Raw genomic sequence first — 22906 nt, forward strand, 5'->3', positions numbered from 1 at the left:
ACCTCCCTTCCCTTCAGCTACTGTGTACAGAACCTTATGCAGCTCACAAGCATTTCCTGCGGCCTCCTTCACTTTGTGTTTCATCTTATTCCTGGGACACCAATCCCCAAAGCTCCAAGGTCAGCAAGCCCAGAGGATGGATGCCACGGGCTCAAGGCCAAACAGATACACATCAGTCATAAAGACCATAGCTTCAACATCTGGAAGAGATGGCTTTAATAAAATGTTCTAAAATAATGGATGTACATACATACTAACATATGTGATATATCAAACATACTCATATATTACATGATCTGTAGAATTATTTAAAAACCATTCTTCCTGTTTATCCATCTACCCCCTTCCTATTTATTAGCTTACCTAGCTACATGACTCTGATAAACAAATTAAATGGAATTTTAATGACTAACCTCCAACTCTCTACCAACAAATATAGGAATGAAAATGTACCCACAAAAATAGCAATTCTTGACATAAGAATCCATTTTTATTGAACTTGCTGATACCATGCCTTCCCATCAGGTCCCCCACAGTTTTAAAGCACAATAGCTTCTTGTCACATCTAATTTTAATCAGTCATCATAATATAACTAAGAAACTTCAAAACAATCAGCAAGGCCTATGCAGGAGCCAGCCTAAATTCTTGACATTTTTCTCATTGTTTTCCTGGGGAAAAAAAAAAAAAAAAAAAAAACACAGGCAGAGAAGGCGATAATCAAGGAAATAGCCAGCAAATCGTTACCAGGCCACACATCCGTGTGTGTGTGTGTGTGTGTGTGTGTGTGTGTGTGTGTGTGTGTGTGTGTGTGTGTGTGTGTGTTGCAATTCCTTCATGAATTAAGATTTGGTTATCTTCCTGTTGTGTATTTTTCTACAAAAAGGTAATGTCAGTTAAATGACTACTATTTATTGCCGAGAATTATAAAACATGTCAATACCTGAAAAATAAATCCTGCCTGATCCGATGTGAACATGTGAGTTCTACAGATCTCATGAGTGGGCTTGGAAGGACTGGGACCATTCATGCATGGGTTGCCAGGTAACAAACACTGGTTAGCCTTGGCATGAGTCTTAGGAAGACTCAAGAATCTTGGGAAGAGTTGGTTTACAACTAGCCAGTGCTGCAACATTTAAACCAACATAGAGTTTTAACACTGAAAGACACTGAAAGAGGCAACTTAGTTTGGAAGTGATATTTCCTCTTGAAAGGTCTCTCTTTCCCCCCTCCTCCATTGGAGAGGAATGCAGTGAAGTACTGGAAAGGGAAAATGTAGTTAAAAACACATTCCCTTCCTAGGGTCAACCGAATTATCAGCCTCTCACCCCAAAACAAATTTACCTCTTCAAGACTGGAGGACTTAATCACTCTTTGGAAAAGTACAAGCAATGATTAAGATGCCATTTGGACATGGCTGGAATTTTTTGTGTTCAAGGAACTTTGAGTAGAATCGATTATTCTTATTCAAGTAGAATACATACTGCAGGAAAGAACTATGATAAATGGCACTGCCGTGACCCTCAGGTTAGAGCAAAGGAATATTGGAAAATAAATCTCAATTGTGGATACTCACCAATCCTGCAATGGGGGTAGGCAATCTATTGATCTTTTTAACAAGTCCTGGCTTTATAGCATTCAGCAACCTGTCATGAAAAAGGCAGAATGTCAAGCAAGACATAAAGCAAGATGGATCACACAAATCACCTGTATCCAGGGCTATGGCTAAACTGCTGAATAGGAAAAGCTGTGAATTTAAAGCATGCTGTAAATCTCAGCCATCTATCAGTCTCCCTGTGGGAGTTAAGAGCTCTGCCAGCACCAAGTTTGCTGACAGCAGGTGGAGTCAGAGTTTGGAAAGTTAGGAAAGGGGGAAGGGGGACTGAGAAGTGCTTCATGGTGAAAGGATGGGAAGTAGGCTGAGGCTCAAAGAGAACTGTCTAGAATCAGAGCCAGGTATTGCAACCCAGGACAGGTATGGCATACTCAATCCTTGTGGGTAAGGCAATCACCTCTTCAGGGATAAACGGGGTTGAGAGACAAACATGGATCTTTGCAAATGATTTGCCAAGACAAATTCTGTCTCCAGACCCTATCTGTGCTTTGAGGAGACTGGCTCATTGGAAGTGGTTGAGCTTCATTTAAAAATGGAAGAGTGTATTTTCTAAGAGGTGAACCATTCACATCCTGAAGAACCAAAACGATGCTGACCACGATTCCCTAGGTAACAAAAAAAAAAAAAAAAAAAAAAAAAAAAAAATTATTGAGCAAATGGTTTTTCAGGGCAAGCTTAAAAGTGGAAATACATACAAGAGAATGTGGTCTGCAGGGACTATAACCTGAGCATGAAGCACAGGAAGAATGGCAAGCAAGCTGTAAAATGAAAATACAGTTATCATCGGAGTAAAATGAAAATAATGAAAATACAGTTATCATTGGAGAAAAGGTAGAGTGTAATATTAAAAAAGTAGGATGTTCATTAAGGGCTAGCTGGCAGTTAGGGTCCACAGAATGAAATACTTATTTAAGAATTAGTTAGATAATTTTCCTCAGAACACTAAAGAGAAATCAGGAAAGTTTATTATAACTCAAGGACCAACAAGCTACAAACCCAGGAGCCAAGAGTGTCCAACACCTGTCTTGTAAATGAAGTTTTACTGGCACACAGCTGCAGCCCAGCCCATTTGTCATGAATAGTCTTCATCTCCTCTTGTCTATAGCCACCGTGTTCAGCGGGCAGAGGGAGAGAACATATGATCTACAAAGTGTGTTACTTTCCCTCTGCAGCCCTTTATAGGAAAGGTTTGCTAACTTCTGCTCGACTTCCTGCAATCCAAGATCACAGTAACACTGCAGGCCCCACACTTGAGAGATTCTACAGGTCACTAAGAGAGATTCTTTGAAACACTCCACACAGATGGGGGCAGCCTATAGCAGTGGGGCTGGGTACTCTGCTTTTGTAGCGAAACTCAACTGGAGTTTCCATATATTTTCATTACAAATCCCACCCACTGCTCCAGCATATAATGGTGACAGTCGGCATGGGCACTTAGGTCCCTGAGGACAACATGGCTATTCTTTTCTATGAATCAAGCTAGTTTAGCCATGTCTTTGACCTTTTTGAAAACGTACTTCTATAAAACCTATTCTGGGGTTGTTGGCATTTTGACCTGAAGGCAACTTTCCATTTTACTGCATAGAAAAACTGAGGTTTGGTATTGCTGAGTCACTTCTCCAAAGATGCTCAGAAGCCACACTGAGCCCAGTGCCTGTGAGACCTAGGTCAGTGTGTCTCTTACATGGCATTAAAATCTCATATCTTTTGGCTTAAAGAATATAGTGATTCCAAAGCAAAAAAAAAAAAAAAAAAAAAAAAAAAAGGATAGAATTTTTAAAATTAATTTGTTGTTTTAACTAATTTTTCATACAATATATTTTTGATCTTGGTTTTTGTTCCCTCAACTCCTCACAGAGCTTTCCAAGTTACCTACCCATTTAACATTATGTTCTTTCTCTCTCTTTCTCCTTTTCTCTCTTTCTCTCTCCCTCCCTCTCTTCTTCTCTCCTTCCCTCTCTCTCTCAAAAAAAAAAAAAAAAAAAAAGCAAAAACCTGCACAGAAACACAAAAACAAAAATCGAAGGAAATAAGCAAAAGATCAGTAAGAAAAACATGCCAAAACAAAACAAAAAGTCTGCCAAAAGGAAGTGTGCGTGTGTGTGTGTGTGTGTGTGCTGGCCAACTATTCCTGGGTGTGGGGACTTCTCCGGACTGTGGTTGATATAACTAGTGACACTTCACTGAAGAAAACTGATTTTCTTTTGGTCAGCAGTTATCAATTGCAAACAGCTTCTTAGGGATGGGATTCCATGACTACTTCCTCTCATTACTGATAGGATCCTTTCTGGATAGAACCTACCAGGTCTTGTGCATGTTGCCCTAGTATCTGTGAGTTCATATGTGCATTGGTCCTAATGTTCCTGGATGACACTGTTTCCTTGGTTGCATCCATCACCCTGGCTCTTACACCCTTCTCCTCCTATTCATGGTCCCCTAAGCCTTGAAGGGAAGGGTTTGATGAAGACATCCATTTATGTAGAGTAATCCCATATCTTGCTCACTCTCTATATATATACCTGAATGGATAAAATTCTTAACATGCATTATTTTTCTTAGTAGCTCCTCATAGTGTCATCTAAAATAGAATTATAAAATATCTGTGCACAGTATTGATAATTCAAAGGAAACAAAATGGACATATAGGAGTATGCTGCTGTTGCTCTGCTGCCATGGGCCGCAGTCTATTCCATGAAGGCAATGTAAAGAATTTCCAACGAAAAGAAACTTAAGCACATATACTTTTTTAAAAAGGCACATACAGCCTATACCACACCATACCATACCATACTATACCACACACTGTCCTCTACTCACTCCTTATCTTAGCAAAGTAGTAATCCCTCAGTATCCACAGGGAATTACTTCCAGGTCCCCTTTGAGTACCCACATTTCCAGATTCTCTGTCTTTTATATAAAATTATGTAATTTCTGCATTTTCCATGTACTTATTATCTCTACATATACTAAACTCAATGCAAATGCCACCCAATAGTTTTTAGATTGTATTATTCAGGGCTGATGACAAGAGAAAGGGTCTGATGTTTGGTGGGGATACAACTTTTTCCCCAAATATTTTTTATTGTGGTTGGCTGAATCCATGCTGATGAGCCTATGGATACAGAGGAGTAACTGTCCTGGTGGCTGGGCAATTTGCCTTGGAGAGCATATCTTACCAATGCATATGGAAGCTATGTCCTTCTTAATAAACACAGAGGATGCTGGAGAGCTGATGGGGGTGCTGGAGGAGCATTCATTCTGAAGAGTGTCTGAATACAACACCCAAATGCGTCCTTTTCTGGTTACTGGTATGTCTGTTAGCCTATTTGACCAACTGTAATGCAGGTTCAAGAGTGGCTTTAAAGAAACAAAACTGTAAGAGGCTAGCACAGAGTCCAGCCCATACACTCTCTGTAAATACTTCTCCATGTTTTTGTGTAAGTGTTTTACCATTGTAAATGGACTGAGAGCATTTTGACATACCATTTGTTTAAAGAATTTTAGATGTTAAAAAAAATCAAATGAAATAGCATTGCCACTAGGTTTTAAGCCATATTGCTAACTAATAAAAGTAGAAAAATCACCTCACCTCCATAATGTATTGGCTAAAAATTCTTCTCAAAAGGCATCCTTTATCTTCTGTACCTAAGGGACTCATTGATATTTGTAGTAATGATGGCTCTACTCACTCATCTTTTATAAACTCATTATCAGAGTCATCCTTCATAGGCTGCTCTGACACTTTCCTATCCCATGAAGATGTCAAAAAAGTAAAGAAATAAAGCAAACATAATGCTGCATTTTAATGAAAGGAATGATGGAAAACTACAACCTCCAACTGTTAAAAAAAAAAAAAAAGATGTTTTTTCCATATAAACAGTATCTCCATTCTGTACAGAATTTACAGTATACAATAATAAAAGATAACATCAAATTCACACTGTAGAGATGCCCAGCACCTGGATTTTATCTTGTATTTTGCCTTAAACTGAGGAAAAGTTTCTGTGTATTAAGAAACAATGAGACATGTAACAACAGCTATGAGGAAGAATATTCATCTATAACTTTACTTAAAGCCGCAAAAAATGGTTCATTGTCACACCACCTATGCATAGCCACCATGTGTTTATATATATATCATGTAATCGAGTAAACACAATTCTTAAAGAGTAATGCACTCCTTAAAGAGTAATGGACTCCTTAAAAAATATTGAGTCTGGAATGATACCAATGTTCTGACTCCATTTAACAACATTCTGCCTCCCCATATGCAGTATGTGGTGGGCTCTCGGCCATTTCTTAAGCATTGTTTTGTATTTATAAATACAAAGTGAAAGCACTTTTTTATACCGACACCAAAAATCATACAAACCAAAACCCATCTCTACTCTTTGGCCTTGGAGAAAGAACTTCTGTTTCCTCTCAGAGATTATACAAGAGCTCTGGAAAGGGCCACAAAACCATGTAATGCTAAAAAGATTTTGTCCAGACACAGCGAACTAGCCCACCAGACAGACTGCTATTGGGCTGTGATAGGAATGTAAAAAGTAAGATGTAAAGGACTGAGAATTTTAGGAGTATTGAACTTACACTACAAATCATTCGCTTCAGAGTTCTGGGCTTTGTAATTTATCCTAGAGTTTGGGAGAGAGAGAGAGAAAGCTATAGACCTCAAACATCAGGTTGGGAAGTTCATGCTTCATCTCATGGGAAATCACTTTGTCCTTTACAACAATACATTACATCATCGTCTCATTAGCTTGGTTTGTGCAGCTGCAATTGGGAACAGTGATGACAAAATGGCCCATTTTTGTGTCCCTTTTCATTTGGCTCAAGTGTGTTTTGCTACATGGTTTCCTTGATGGTTTTCTGGATTGAATGAAGGTACCGGTGTTTTCATTTAATCCAAAATGGCATCTGATTTCAAACCTAAGCACATGATCATTGCAACCTTGACCATAAACCACTTCAGATGCCATTTAAAGTTTTCTTTTTAGAGTTGCCTCGCAGAACCAGGAACATTAACAAACTCTTAAGATTTTGGAAAAACAACTACTAAAATGAAGGAGAAAGCAAAACCTGAACTGCGGAGGAACTTCATGTAAACAAAATACTGTTGGAATACAAATCATCACCATTAACATTTACCAAATGTTTTATGGATGCTGTGGTTTGTTCAGAATGGGTAGCCCACATTTAAGCCACCTGCGTTGAGTACACTGAGAACGACACAGGAGCTTTCAAAAGAAGGTCTCCATTAACTCAAAGCCAGGAAGTTGAGCTGACCAACACTGCTATTCTGACAAAACACCTTGTTAGAGTCTGTCCACCCTCCCTCCACACTTGTCTTCCTTCTCTCCCAGACAGACTAAGCCACATTCTCTAGCCTCCTTTCCCATTCACTATAGGAATGTAGCAGACTTTTGGCCAACTGAGTTTGGGCATAAGTTATATGGCCAATTTAAGCCTAGTCCTAAAACCCTTACAAGCAATTCTTAATTCTTTTTCCTCAACACCCACTAGACCTAGTTGACTTCTCCTCTAGCCTTCCCTAATGTCAAACTCAAGCTGCACAAATAGAATCACATTTCTGTTACCTTAAACCACTGTGATGTAGTGTTTATTAGTTATATGTCAACCCCATATTAACCCTCACTAGGAGGACCTCATCTGATGAAAAGGAAACCTATATGACAAATTATACCTAAGGGAATCTTGTCCTCAAACATATAATACCTGGACACATACCTCCCCCGGATTTTTATATCATATGATCCATAATCAAGAAAGGAGTGAAAGCATTTATCTGCAGCTCTGAGAATCCTTTTATTCATTTTCAAGCTCTCTTGCCATATATCTCTTGCACAGCCATTCTTGCTGTCTGGAAAATTATGGAATCTGGGGATTCAAAGGGACCAAATCAAAAGATCGATAAGAAAAGTCATTCACCAAGGTCATGGTCCATGTCTGAGGTCAGTGCTCCCATTGATAGAGTCAGGATCACAAACTCTACTACTTAGATCCAGACAGAATCCTTTCCTATCATCCTCCATTTAAAAACACTTTATTAATTCCTTGAAATTTTCATACAAATATCATGGTCATATTAACATAACCCTGCTCCATATCCTAACTCTGTCAGATCTACCCCCATTTCCTGCCCCTCTTACAATTATGTTTGCCTTTGATTTTTTTTTTTTAAACAACCCACCCAGTCCTATTTGTGCTGCCCATATACTCAGCATCCACTGGAGCATAGTTAACCTACTAGGGGCCACACCCTCAAGATAAACTGACAGCTGAGGCCATGAGCTGTCAATGGCTCCTCAGAGCTTCTCCCCACTTCATACCAGACTGGCGTGATCTTGTGTAGGCAAGTATAACTGCTATTGAGTTTCTGAGTGCAGCATTCCTGCCATATGCAGAACATACTCTTGCACTCTAGTGCACCCTGACCCCTTGCTCTTACAGTCTTTCCACCCCCTCTTTCATGAAGGCCCTGGGTGAAGAGATGCTGATACAGATGCTTCATTTATGGCACTCCATAAACTTCAATGTTTTGCATGGCAATAAATACTCTCCAGCCCTCACACTAGTAAGCCAACAACACCCACACTTCTAAAACCCCAGCTTTAGACTAGGTCATTCCCTCTTCCAAATGACTTCCAGGTTTTCTAGTGGCACAGAATACCTACCCTCTGAGCTGCATTTTTGTCAACTTGACAAAAACTAGAGTTACCTAAGAAGAAACCTCAGTTGAGAAATAGCCTCCATCAGATGGGTCTGTGGGCATGTCTGTGGGGGCAATTTCTTGATTAATGATTAATAACTGATGTTATTACTGTGATGCTAGTTCACTGTGGGCAGTACCAGCCCCCTGGGCAGGTGAATGAGTTGTGTAAAAATGAAAGCTTAACAAGCCATGAGGAGTGAGTCAGTAAGCAGTGTCCCTTCATGGTCTCTGCTTGGTTCATTCCTCTGGGTTCCTACTTGAATTCCTGCCTTGACTTCCCTTAATGATGAGCTGTGACTTGTAAGCCAGATAAATGTAAATGGAGGCAGCACTTTCATTTCCCAGCCACCCAGTCCTGAATAATCACAAAGAAGCTTAATATTTACAAACTGTTTGGCCTATTGCTCAGGCTTATTGCTAACTAGCTCCTACTTTTAAATGAACCCATTTCTATTAATCAATATATTGCCACATGGCTCGTGGCTTTGCCTATGGTCTAGTACATCTTGTTCCTCTGGCAACTGGCTGGCATCTGCCCTTCTTCTCCCTGTATTTCCCACCTAGCTTTATTCTACCTTGTTAAAGCCAAAACAGCTTTTATTATCAACCAATGTGATCAACATATATTTCACAGCATACAGAAGGGTTAGCCTATACCAAATAAACCCTTCTTCCTAGTTACTTTTGGTTAATGTTTTATCACAGCAACAGAGAAGCAAACTAATATCCTTCAAATGCCTTCACTTAGAAATCTAACCCTCATCCCCAAATGGCCTTTTCCACCAAGACTTCTACTTAAGGTCTCTTCTGATTTATAAGCTACCAATTTGAGGTGGCACACATGGCCAATAAACTGTGAAAACAGCAACACAGGAACACATTTAGGGTAGCTAAATGGAGTGGGTATGAAGTTACATTGACACAGGCAATGATACATGTAATCACCATTGTGCTACATAGTAATTATGTATTAATGACTGTAATTAGTGTTTCTTTTGCAAAACTAAAAAAACTCAGTTCTTGCTATGCTCACTGACAGTAGGGTGGAAAAGAACCTTGGAGAGTGAAAACGCTGTGACTCAATTCAAAAGGCTTCTGTATCCAGCACAAGGTGGGTTAGTGGCCATCTCTAGGCCCCCCAGGACTCTCCTTCAACAAGAAATCCTCAGAACCAAAAGCCTGTAAGATCTTAAGAGTAATAGGAATAACCAGACACAAAGCCCTTCCTTTAAATCCCAACTCTAATTCACAATTAAAGTTATTTAAGTAGTCAACATCCAGGAGTCTACATTTCCCCCTCTGAAAATGGGGACAAAAACTCCAGCTAGTCAGAATGCAAGAGGAATGTGAAATGAACAGCAAACTTGGCACAGGCCGTGTGTGTGTGTGTCTCACACATCATGGTGTACACAGTATTATCATGTTATCACTTCCTCCAAGCCAGTTTCCACCCTGCCTCCCACAGGTGGAAGTCTGATGTGTCAACCATTGGCTCCATTCTCCTCCTAAGCATCCTGCCTGGGTTAGCACTAGGCTGAGGGAGATAAAGACCAGAAGGAGCAAATGAGCTCATATGAGTTCTCTACATGGGCGTCATCTCTGGACAGGATGGAAGGCAACAGAAAAGCTGGGGAAGGGAGGAAGGAAGGGAGGGTACCCACATGGGGAAGCAGTAAGGGCTCCAAGGACACATCCGGCAAGGTTGGGACTCCATTCTAGGCACCGATCCCACACTCCTTCAAAAGCTAGCTGAGACTTAACTGTTCACTTGATGTTCTGAGGAGGACAGGGATTGGGTATCAAGGACTGCACAGGATCTTCCTGTCTACAAGGGGGAGTTGCTGTTGCTGTGATGAGACCAGTTAGAATTGTATACTTCCTATGAATTCTGCATATCATTTCCATACACACCCCACTAAGCCCTGACACACCCAGGGGACTGGGCTCTACAGACTCAGATGGTGGGGGGGCCACAAAAAACAAGAGGTTTCCCGTGTTTTAAATGATTAACAGAGAAGAGAACTTAAGAAATGGGAGGTATATAGCAGGGATTTAAACTGTGGGTGAACAGAATGGGGCAGGTATAGGGAGCCTGTTTGTGGCTCCTTCAGGTGCAGCATTGCACAGTTACATACATTTGTGTTAGAGCACAGGGAAAAAGTAATCAAAGTCTCCACCACAAAGTCCATGCCTTCAAATTCAAGTCCCAAACACCGTTCTTCTGTGTGCAAACCACCCTGGCTGCCAGCTGCTCACCGCACACTGTGGAAACCCCTTCAACAAGCTGCTCAATCCCTTTCACAAACTGCTCTAATACTGATCTCACATCCTAGTCAGCCCCACCTGGTACATGTGTTGATCCTGGCCTACCCTTCCTGTGACTAAGTGCTTTCATAGACCTGCAGTTTTCAGTCATTTTTACAGCCCCACCCACCAAGTCCTTTACAGCCTAATAAACATCTACTCATCCTTTACCATACAGTTTAAATGCTGCCTTTTCATTGACGTATTCCCTAGGTGGAGACTTGTCCTCCATTACTAGATTCCAAAATGCTTTGGCTTCCCTACTCATCCCAAATCACAGAAAATCTAATTGATTCGGAAGATCTCTGTGATCTTAGCTGGAGAGAAAAGTCAGTCCCTGGCAGGGCCTTAGTGCTTGCTTGCCGAGAGAACTGGTATGAAATAAATAGTTGTCAAGTCTTAGGAAAGCCTCAAACATCAGTTTGAAAACTACAATAGACTATAGATCCATTCCTAACTTTGCAACTCTTGTTGTTGTCTGTAGCTGAATCATTCTCTGAGGAGCACAATTAATTGGGTCCAGCAGGATCATCTGATAGGCTCACAGATCATTCTAAGCAGCTATAACCCCATGAAGTATCTGTTGACCTGTGGAAGAGAGCTGGGAAGAGTGGTGTGGTCCTGATTACTCCAAAAGACAGTTGGAAATTGGCTGTCCTCAAAGGAAGCAGCACAGTCCCTTTGTGATATGTCATGAGGTACACAAACGGGGTAAGGGTGATCAGGAAGACACCAGAGACAACTCTCCTTGCACAGCACATGCCATCCTACTTTACAGGCTTTGCAACAAATGTACAGAGTCTATGTTCCTGAGGCCAAGAGCTCTGGCAAGGGAGGACACAGGCATCAGAAGTGCTGAGTCCCCACTACCTGTGCTAGGTAGTCAAGACCACACAAGTCTGAGAGGTCATATTTACCTAAACAAGAACATATATATGTATGTACATATGCATGCATGCATGTATGTATGTATATAGTGTCATGTCATCAATGAAGTTCTAAAATACGAATGGTACATTAGAACGCCATGCTTGTGCACCCAGAAAAAAACAGAATACCATCAGAAGTACATCTAGATGATATATTAGACTTCTTGAAATAAAACAATTTAAATATGTGTATTATTAATTAAGCATTACTCACCTACAGTTGGACCATTAGAAGTTAAGATTACACAACATCCCTAAAACTAATTTTAATCTTCCTTCTCTCTAAAAGAAACTCCAAGCCCATTTGCGTTCTTTCCTCTCTTACACACCCACAACCCCTTGCTTTAGGAAACCACTCTCTACTCTCTCAGCCTCTGTAGATTTACCTTTCTGGGTAGTTCATCCAAATGGCCTTGGAGGATAAGGTCTTTGTGAGTAATGTTCTCCACTCAGTTCATCCACGCTGTGACATACATCAGTATTTCATTCCTCTTTGCAATCAAATCAAAGTGCACTACACAGACAGAACACTCATCATTTGATGGGCATTTGGGGATTCCCACCTTTTGATTATTTTGAATAATGTTCCTGAGTGATGGGAGATGTCATTCTCTATATATGTTTCTCATACTGGTTTAATGAATAAAGCACTGTTGGTCAATAGGAAAGCAAGATAGGCGGGACTAGGAAACAAGGAGGAAAGAGAAAGTAGTAAGGGTCAAGATAGAGAGTCTGGAGAGAGCAGAACTGCCAGCCGCTTCTCCCCGGTAAGATAAGACCACGTGGAGATTAATAGAAATGGGTTAATAATTAAGACAGAGCTAGCCGATAAGAAACTAGTACCTGGCCAACAGCATTATATCAAATACAGAGTCTTGGTGTGTTAACTGGGGCTGGTGCGGCGGCAGGACAAGACCAGCGGCGGGCAGAAAAACCTCACTCCTTACATCTGGGAGCATTTGTGTATGAGTTTTTGGGTCTGCCTTTTCATGCCCCTTGGCCATATCCTCAGAAGTGTAACTTCTAGGTCACAAGACTAAGAATCTAAGGATAGCAGCATGTTCTTGCCCGTGTTTTTAGCTATTTTGGAGAAATGTCCATTTAGATCTTTTGTCCATTTTCAAATTTGGTTGTTCATCCTTTTTGTTATTGAGAGTAAGAGTTTGTTACATATCCTAGAGATAGGTCCCTTATCCTTTCATATATTTTTCCACTGTATAGGTTCAAATGGTATTATTTGAAGAAGAAAAAGAGCTTATTTAGAGTCAGGAATTGTAACAATTACAATCCCAGCAGTAAGGAGGATGAGGCAGGAGAACTATGTGTTCAAGGTTAGCCTTGGCTACATAGTGTGTTCAGGGCCAGCCTAGGCTATATGGCAAGCCTATATCTCAAAAACTAGTTTTGATAGAGTCCAGATTATCTCTTCTGTTATGACTGTATTTTTTTATGTTATGTGTTTAAAACAAAAAAGTATTGCCTAACTCAGGTAAATCCTGTTTTCTGAGAGTTTTATAGTTTAGGTCTGAAATTTAGCTCTAGCATCTATCATAGACTAAGATGTACCAGACTTAATGTACATTTACCAGGTTAGTTGTATTATTTATAAACTTACTAACTTTGGAATAATCTCACCTCTCCATATGCTTCCTTAAGATGCCTATCAAATACTTGCCTTGTACAAGAATGGCTGAGCAAAGGAAGATGGATGAGTCCTGCTGTAATTTGGATTGAAAATATCACCCAAAGGCCTGTGTGTTAAGTGCTCAGTCCCCAGCCTGGCACTGTTTGTCACTGGTGGAGACTAAAATGTGGAGTGTTAGAGAGACTTGTGGTCATTGCAGGTGTACCCAGAAAGGGACACTGGCATTGCAGCCAGTCCACTGCCTCCCTGTTCCACTTCTCTCCTGCCTTTAGATAAACAGGCTCCTTCCACCTTGCACTCCTGCCATGATGTCCATTTTTTCAATTGGCCTTTGAACATAGGCTCAAAATCAATAGGCAACCAACCATGCATACAAATCCCTGAAACTGTGAGCAGAAACCATTCGTATTTTTAAAGATTGCTGTCTTAGGTATTTTGTTACAGTAAGAGAAGGCTAACTAACAATAATTGTCATTACTTTGCAGAATATATAATCTAAAAGAAAAATATAATTATCATGAGTGCTGTCATGTGTAAGACCAATTATTAAATCTAGGCACAGCCAAAATACCTTTCAAATAAGGCATTACTGCAGGTGGCCATAGCCGCGTGCACACAAAGCACTGAATGCAGGACAAAGCAATCAGGTAGTAGAGGGAAAGGTGCCCAGTGTAGTTGTTCGTTTAGGGCTAAGAGGGATGAGACCAGCCAAGAAGGACAGCATGCCAGGGCCTGGAATGAAGTGCAGCAAAGTTGGGAATGGGGAAGCACAGAGCCAGTAGCAGGAACAACAGCTCCAGGGCCAGTGTACAAGGACAGCAGTGACAAACTCTGTGGAAACCTAGCACCTAGACAGTCAGAGACACCGGGTACCTGACAATGGAACCTCAACCACATCCTGCAGGAAGGACCGGGATGGATTCATGCCTCACTTTCCACCTGCGATGAGGTAAGCAAGCTTCTTCCGCCATAAAATTAGCCTTCCAGAACATTCTACAACAGCTTAAGGGAAAGTGGGCACTGGAACTACCATACATACCAGCCTCAATTTTCCATCTCCTTCACTCTTTGTTTGCTCTAATAAAAAGAAGGAAGTCGACATTTGCAGTTAACTTTAAAAAGAAACCATTCATAAGGCAGACCCTTGGTAAGCTGTTTAAAAAAGGGCCCTCTCCTGTGTGTAACCAAAGAAAACACTGAGAAAGAATGGTGGAGACAGGATTTTATATACTTCATCGTGGGAAGCCAGCCCACCCAGCTTGACAGCCCATGAGAGGCAATCAAGAAATGAATTATTAAGGAACTTCAATTAGGGAGCTACCAAATCCTCTTAAATGCCAGCAAAGCCTAATCCAGCATGGAACCTCACCAGGTGGGCAAAGGGGCAGAAACAGCTTCCTTCTGCCACACAGCTGTCCATATTTAAACCTGCGGTTCCCTATCAGGTTTTAATTCAACTGATCATTGTCGCCCAAGTACATGAAATGCCTTCAGGAAGCAAGAGATTAACTAAGCTGTTTTAAGTCAATAGAGTCTCAATGTTTATCAAGGCACAGGTCCATGAAACCACAACATACGGGGTGGGGAAATAGTTACTGAATGGCAGTTATCCTGAAAGAAATTTCAGACACACTGATGGGAAGCACCAGATCCAGCTCCAAGATTCAAGATCTGTGTCGTTCAAAAGTGACAAGCATGACATCATTTTAAATGGGGAAAACGTTAAAAAGATGGATGAGGGTGAGTGTGTTTCAAGTACAAGATGCTGGAGTGCTCACAAGAGCTTCCCAAGCATACTTTGTAACTGATGCTGAAAGAACAATTTGAAAGGAACAACTGTGCCAAGAGGCTATTGATTTGCGGAGGACCAGGGGTCCATCCTGCTCATCATGAGAGCCCTGCATACTGGCCTGGCATGGTTTCCATCTGTATGCCTTGTTCTTGACAGAAGGCTGCTGGGAATACTCAATCTTTGTCTTAGTCCCCACCTAAGCAAGGCCAATCGTCAAACAAAAAGCAGTTTTTTTTTTGTTTTTTTTTTTTTTTTTGGATACAGATCTTAGGGGGAGGGGAGAAAGCAGCTCAAACTGTTCTCACTTGAACTTGAAGGCTTAATGAGTCTTAGTACCCAAAAGCTGGAGACAGTCCAAGTCAGTGGGGCCAACTGTGATTTGGCAAGTGAAACAAGAGAGAACCCTACATAGAAAGCCTATCAAGTTCTTAACAGCCTGCTAAGGCCAGAATGAGTAACTGCAAAAGGACCCAAGTGTGCTAAGATTTGAGTAAGAATCTAGGTTGGTGAAAAAGCCCCAGACAAAGAATCCAAAGATACAGTGGGCTCCAGCACCCTGGGTCTCCATGCAATCAGCCGCAGAGGGCTGGGGGTGGGGTACAGTCTGGTCAGGTTGCTGTGAACACTGAGAAGAGGGCCATACACCAAGAACAAAACAATGATATCCTGAAAACACCAGTATGAAATTAATGACCAACACCTAGGAGGAGCACACATCCTAGTTATCAGAAGACAGTCCCAAATGCCACTTGTTTCTGTATCTCACCTACTTACCATCCCTGTCAGTGCTGTCTTGGTTTGTAACCGTAGGGTCACCCCCCCACAAGCCGTTGGGTCACAGTAACCACACACTTCGTTTTCAATTTTCCAGGAAGGCATTGAATACGTTGTTCGAATCACTTAAGTTATTTAATAGTAGCCCACTGAGACAAGGAAAAGCAGGAGGCAAATCTAACCCAGCCAGGTGGAGGAACGATCATTTGGTATCATTCACTGGCAAAGGCCTCTAGCATATCCTCTACTGTGGGGGCAATGCTTACCCAGCCTCATTGATGAAGGTTCTAGGTAGGGAACACAGGAAGCTGCTCCAGCTCCTTAAAAGTCTCCTTCACTACCTTAGTTTCCATGGTAACACTTCCCTGGTTTCCTCTCAGCCCTCTGGCATCTCTTTTGTTTACATCTTTCTCCTTTACCTGGAACAAAAGAGAAACTCCCTCAAACTGAGATGAGTCCTGCTCCTTTCTCTGGGTGCTCCAGGGGTGCTCCTTCCCTGAGACCCTGCTGCATCTCACAGTTGATGCATGAAATCTAACCAAGGCTCTCTGGTGTGATTTGAGTAGGTCAAGCCCACAGACAGCCTTCTAAGTTCTGAGCCCTTATTTTCCAAAGCCCACAGGTCTCCCCCTTGGGTGACTATCCATATCTCAAACTTGACCTACCCAAACTGAAATCATAAACCTTCCCCAAAAACAGAGGACCCTGACCAGCTGGGTCAAGAGCCCAATCCTGTGGATCTGTCATTCATAACAGGTATACTGGCTTTTTTAAAAAGCCTTTTATTAGTCAATGAATGCACTAGTCAATATTCTCACTTCTCCTGCTCTAGAGGCCAAACTTCCAAATTCTTGTATGGGTCACAGGTCCCTGTTAATCTTGTTCTCCCTACCCCACTGCACCTACTCTGATTCCATGCCTTGTTGTTCTACTTCTGTACTCTGTGAAGATGTGTTGCTCTCATTGGTCCAATAAAAAGCTAAATGGCCAATAGCTAGGCAGGAAGAGGCCAGTCAGGACTTGCAGACAGGAAGGGAGCCCTGGGATGAAGGATGGAAGAGTCTCCAGAAGACACAGGGAGAAGGAAGATGAACATGCTATATTATAGAAAGGGGCTGAGCCTATGGTATGACATAGATAAGAACTATGGGCTATTTAAGTTGTAAGAGCTAGTTAGTAACAAGCCTAAGGTTTATAATCAGCCAAGCATTTGTAATTAATAATAAGTCTCTGTATGGTTAGTTGGGAGCTGGCAAGTAGAACAGAAAATAACACCTGTACTTTGCCTCCCACCCTTTAGCCCGACATGTCTGTCTGCAGCTCTTCCCATACACAGTTTTCTTCCTGTTCCATGTATGGTGTTCCAACATGGCGTTCTGCCATCTACAGCATGTTTCTTCTCCACATCATCTCCTTTGATAATAAAGAAGAGGTGTTAGAGTTCCTTAAACTCTCCATGTAAATGGTATTTCCTCAAGGCAACCTGAGGTTTATATCCCAAACTGAGCTGGAATTCACAGACGACACCTGGTGTGCCTCCCTCGTTGCCTGACCTCACAGCATAGTGTACCACCATTAAGAGTGGTGTCGTATTTGTAAGTGGGTTCTTTAATACCTCATTGAGGTGCTTGAGAGATGATCAGGGGTAAGAGCTGGATGCTCTTCCAGAGGACCTGGGTTCAATTCCCAGCACCCACATGGTAGCTCACAACCAGCTGTAACTCCAGTCCCAGGAGATCTAAAGCACTCTTCTGACCTCTTTTGGAACTTTACACCAGTGGAACAAAGACATACATGTAGGGAAAACACCCATATAAATAAAATAAGAAAAATTTTTTTAAATATGCTGCACTGAATGAACAGAAAGAAGTATCCTCTCCACTACCAACTGCCAGCCAGCAATCCTTTGCTTACTGCAAACCTTCCTTCCTGCTGCTGCTCCCAGAGAGAATGCTATGATGTTGTGGCCTATAATAAAACATTCTCTTAAACCTTTGCCCCGGTTCCTGGCATAGGGCTCTTTAAACTTTCTTGACTTTCCTAGTGATGGGGATGGTCTTTGATCCTGGTCACTGAGGCAGAATTCTTCATGGAATTTCCTAAGAGACATGAGTGTCTCTTGTTGTTAAGAGGTGACTCTTGGTGGGCCCTGCTTGGTGGGCTCCTCAATAGAAACCAATTAGCAGAAAAACAAAGCCTAATAAGAAGTTTGAAACTTCCAGTCTGACTCCCATCCTTGGGTAAGGGGGGCTAACAGCCAAACAGGCCCTTGTGACAGAGCTGCCATAAGAAGTCTCTAAGGACCAGTGAGGAGAGATTCTGTACTGTTGGTTATAGGATGCTAGTGTGACCCACCTGGGAGAGCACTGCACTCCATGTCCGTTGCTTCATACCTTACCCAAAGCATCTCTTCATCACCACTTTTCCTTAGTATCCCCTCTGATATGTAAGTAAGGCATTTGCCTGAGTCCCAAAAGCCAGCTTAGCAACTGATAAAAACCCAAGAAAGGGGGTCATGGGCACCTCCAATCTGTAGCTGAGTAAGACAGCTGCTGTGGTTAACCTGCGAGACTGATAAGGGGATGGCCTTGTGGCACAGAGCCTTTGACTTGTGGGCTCTGTACTGACTCCAACTATTGTCAAGGGTAAGAGGGCTGAAGAGATGGCTCAGTAATAAAGAGGCTTCACTGCTCTTGCAGAGAATGTGAATTTGGTCCCCAGAACTCACATGGTGGCTCACAGCCATCTGTAACTCCAGTTCCCGTAGATGCCTTCTTTTGACCTCCAGAAGGCACACAGGAAGGCATAGCAATCACACACATAAAATTTTAAAAACCTAAGATTAATTTTTAAGAATAAGTTGTTATGGGACATCTGGCTGGTGTTGGAGAACTGGTTGTTATTTGTGATCAGAGCCCTATGAAAATATCAAGAAAGAAGAAGAAAAACAAAACAACAAAAATAGTTCTTCTAGAAAAAATGATTGTTTCCCTTGGCCTATGCAAAGTAAAATCCAACTGATAAATCACCTCCCTACTAATTGTTTACCAAACCATAACGATACCCCCCACCCTTTTTAACTTCACTACAGTGTGTGTGTGTGTGTGTGTGAGACAGAGAGAGAGAGAGAGAGAGAGAGAGAGAGAGAGAGAGAGAGAAAAAGAGAGAGACCACTCTATAAGCACATTATAAAGTCTTTGAAAATGTTCCACATTCATGCTTAAAACCCATCAGTGCCTAAACTCGGTGCTGTGCTGTGCTGTGCATGGACAGTTTCCCACAAGTCCCTCTCGTGATAAGAAGTCCTACACTCCAAGCTGCACCATTAACTCCCATCGGCCATAGAGGGCTGGTCATATCTGTGCACAGCACATCTCATGCTGAAATCATCACAGGAATCCAAGACAAGCCCTCCTTCTTAGAGCAAGCAGCTCATTTATCAGGGACAACATAAACAAGTGCGGACCAACAGATTTCTTATCTTCAGAAAAGTATTTCGGCAACATAAGAACAGAAACAAAAAGCCACTGTGGCATTCTTCATTGGTCCCTTATCTGTAGACTCACATACTCAAACTTGGCATTCCATGAGAATGTATTGGCAAAATAAAACTCATCCATGTGGCTCTTTGCCTTCTAGAAAGATGGAGGTCCCAATGGGGAATCTTATACTTAAAGAGACCAGATGCCTCCATCTTTCACTGCCCTAATATTCATCTATATGTTCTTTGTATGAAATGTGTGTGTGTGTGTGTGTGTGAGAGAGAGAGAGAGAGAGAGAGAGAGAGAGAGACAGAGAGAGAGAGAATAATATTTTTGAGAAGATAGACAAGGGTTGCCACTGATGCCCCAGGCATAGGATTTACTACTACATCTTAGTTTCAACAAGTGTATGGAGCAGATGTTACATGTCAAGCCAGTGTCCAGTGAAGGAAATACAAGCCAGTGTCCAGTGAAGGAAGGATATATCAAAAAGCATCTTCAAGAAGCTGGGGGTTTATTGTAAGCAATAGATGTAGATACACAACAGAGATGGAGTTCTGTGATAATACTGGAGAAAGGGTAAAAACAGTACTTAGAAACCACTGAGGGAAACCCACTGGTTCTGCCTGGAGAGCTCTAAACAGGCTGCCCAAGGGAAGACCCACTGCAAACTGGAGAAGCAGGAGGAAGTGACATCAGAACAGTGGTCAAGGTTATTGTTTGCAAAATAAGCATTCTAGTTCCCAAGCTCTGCCAGCCAAGGCTCATTAGTCACAGATGAGCGGGTTTGTAAGGGACTCAATATATCTTGCCCAGTTTTTGCTCACAAACCAGACAAGAGAAACTCAAAAGTAAAATGCAAATTCCTTCACCCTGCTGCTAGCTGGCAGCCCCTAGGAAAGCATGGATGGGTGTATGGTGACATAAGGGCATTGACCATGTCATCATCATAATTGGCTTTTGGTCTAGTTCCACTGACAATAATAGGGACAGCTAAAGGTGGAGTGCCAAGCAAGCAACAGAGTATACTTTACTGTGCTTTCTCACACCGATTTGGGTATGGCTAAATGTCCTATAGGAGAATATCCTTGAATTTAGATGATGCACATTTGAGAACGTAGGAGCTGAGTTTCATGATATCTGCATCCCAGTTTCAAATGTTTAGTGCAAAAAGAGGCATGTATGCACGAATAAATGACATACATATAGCAAAAGGAGAATAGTCAGTATGTCTGGGTGCATGACATACAGGTACCTATATACTATAATGGTTGCTATATAAATTTGAAATTATTCATAATGAAAAGCTGAAGGAAAAACTTGAAAGAAACCCCTCCTGAGTGACTCTTTGGTTTAAAATAAAGTTGATTAACTGAAGTAGTATCTTGTATTGATCACACTTAATCACCTCAATGAAAATAAGCAATTTACATCTAAAGTAAATCCCATAGTCCTTTTGGAGTTCATCAAGTTCCTCTGAAAAGACATTTGAACACATAAGAAGCTATTCTGAACAAGGTGGCCTGTACAAAAGTAAGAAGAAGACTATAATTTGTCAATCTCGTATCAGCATGAAATTCCTTAGAGGTCTGTCTAAATGACAAAGTCTGTGGTAGAATAGGATGGCAGGAACTTTCCTTTCTGGAGTGATTAAGAGGCAGTTTGGAAAGCTATAGTCACCATCCCAACCCAGGAGCAGCTTCTTTATGGACTACATTGCCCTCACATCCTCAAGAAAATAGTGTAGTATTTGGTCCATATTTCTGATAGTGTGACACTTATCACATATTTTCAGCTTAGCCACACTTTGATCCCAGACCTCTTATGAAGCTCTCAGCAAGCAACTAGAGCACTTAACCTCCAGTACACACCCTTAGCAAAACAACAGAGGAAGGTGAGAAAACACATTTATTAGAGTTAAAGGAATGTCTTCACTCTATACTTGCTGTTCCTACCTGTAAACTATTTATCCTTATATAAATACGGGTTACAGTGCAAAGCCACATGAAAGCAGAGAGTCTCAGGGGAAGGGATTGTGATGCTACTCATTTCTCATTTTACATCCTGCCTGTGGGCATCTATCTGTTCTCTCTTCTGCTCTCATCTTTGTTTCAGGTCCATCATGCTCTTCCGTTTCCATCTGGTTGCTTAAAGATGCTCAAGTCTTGATGTCATCTACTGACCAGACTCCTGTTCTTTCTCTCTCCTATCTCTATATTCTGTGGTCCTGCCTTACTTCTACTTTTCTAAGACCATCAAACTATCCAGTGTGTTCACTCTCTGCCCAGCTGAGAGCTAGCAGTTCAGCTTCATACTGCCCTTCTCTCTACACCCTAGCTTTTCTTCTATCAGCCGTTCAACCTTCCAAGCCCATCCTACAACATCTTACTTCTCTCTCCACTAAAAAATCTAGTTCCACAAACAGTAATTTACTCCTCTTCTATGCTTTCGCTATTTCTCCTGTAAAATGGGTTTAATGATAGTACCTTTGGACCCAGGGGTTAATTTGCAGCAAGGCTCCTAATAGGGAAATGCACTACTTCTCAGCGAGAACCAGGAGAGGTTTTATTTTGTTATTTAGACTCATGAACAACCCAGGGCATTTTTGACACACAAAGATCATAGAAGTCTCTATTCAGTTGCAACTAATAACAAGAATTAATCTAGTTTGGGAAAATGAGTTTGTTTATTTTCTAACTAAGGTCTTAACACTGATAGAAGCCCTCAACTGAGCTTGAATAATGCAAAGTTTAAAAGTCCTAATTAATTTTTATAGACTATATCATTTACTTTGAATCTGCATTATTGTTCCTTATTGCTGTGAACTAACAAGAAATCACTTAAGAGAAGGAGGGTTATTTGGACTCCAAAGTTTGAGGGTATAGTCCATCACACCAGGGAAGGTCTGGTGGCAAAGCTAGTTCTCATTGGTGATGGGAAACCTAGGAGGCTGTTTGCTCACAACTGCCTAGGTCTAGAAGCAGAGCTGGGACAGGAAGTGGAGCTAGGCTAAATGTCCAGGCTAACTGTCTTGCTGTGCCCCACTTCCTCCAGCTAGGCCCCCAAAGGTTCGATGATCTCCCCAGAAGCACCACCAGCTGAAGACCAAACATTCAAGCTCATGAGTCTGGGGGTGCAGGTGGGGATCCCATATCTAAAACATAACAAAGGAAATAGACTACATAATACTCACTCAAAAGAGAAATGACCTGCTTAGTTCTCAAAAAGCTGGAACTGTAGAGGTTTTGTATTTTTAAGAGCCACAAGACAGCCTAAAGCTCTGAGTGAAAACTCCTTCACCAGCACCTACCAACCTCTCCAGTTCTAGATGGTGACACACTCTAAGCATCCTGGCTATGCTTCAGAGCCAGCCATGGGAAGGATAGTGCAAGCTACTCCCCCTGAGAATCAGCTTTATTGGTAGAATCAGCTTCAGGACCCAAGTACTGGGAAATGCATCTGCTAGCATCAGGGGTGGGAAGGGAAATCTCCCACCCTGTCCTCAGACTTCAGATGTCGAAAAAAGAGTCTACAAAATAAATGGCACTTGTTTATAAAGAACTTCACAGTCCTTTAAACAGGCGAAGTCCTCAAGTGCCTAGGCAGTAGAGAGGTCAATGTGTATTGCCATTTA

At 41.7% G+C, this 22906-nt stretch overlaps 1 protein-coding gene across 9 annotated transcripts in view; it reads right to left on the reverse strand.

The window, feature by feature from the left end:
- Limch1 (LIM and calponin homology domains 1) overlaps positions 1 to 22906 on the reverse strand; it is a 298145-nt gene that overhangs the window by 158726 nt on the left and 116513 nt on the right. For all 9 annotated transcript variants that reach the window (XM_051198458.1, XM_051198454.1, XM_051198453.1 and 6 more), the window contains exon 3: positions 1575 to 1644. In XM_051198458.1, the coding sequence (XP_051054415.1) occupies positions 1575 to 1644 (70 nt within the window). The remainder of the gene's footprint in view (positions 1 to 1574; positions 1645 to 22906) is intronic.

Source organism: Phodopus roborovskii, unplaced genomic scaffold (assembly GCF_943737965.1).
Source record: "Phodopus roborovskii unplaced genomic scaffold, PHOROB, whole genome shotgun sequence".
Lineage (NCBI taxonomy): Eukaryota > Metazoa > Chordata > Mammalia > Rodentia > Cricetidae > Phodopus > Phodopus roborovskii.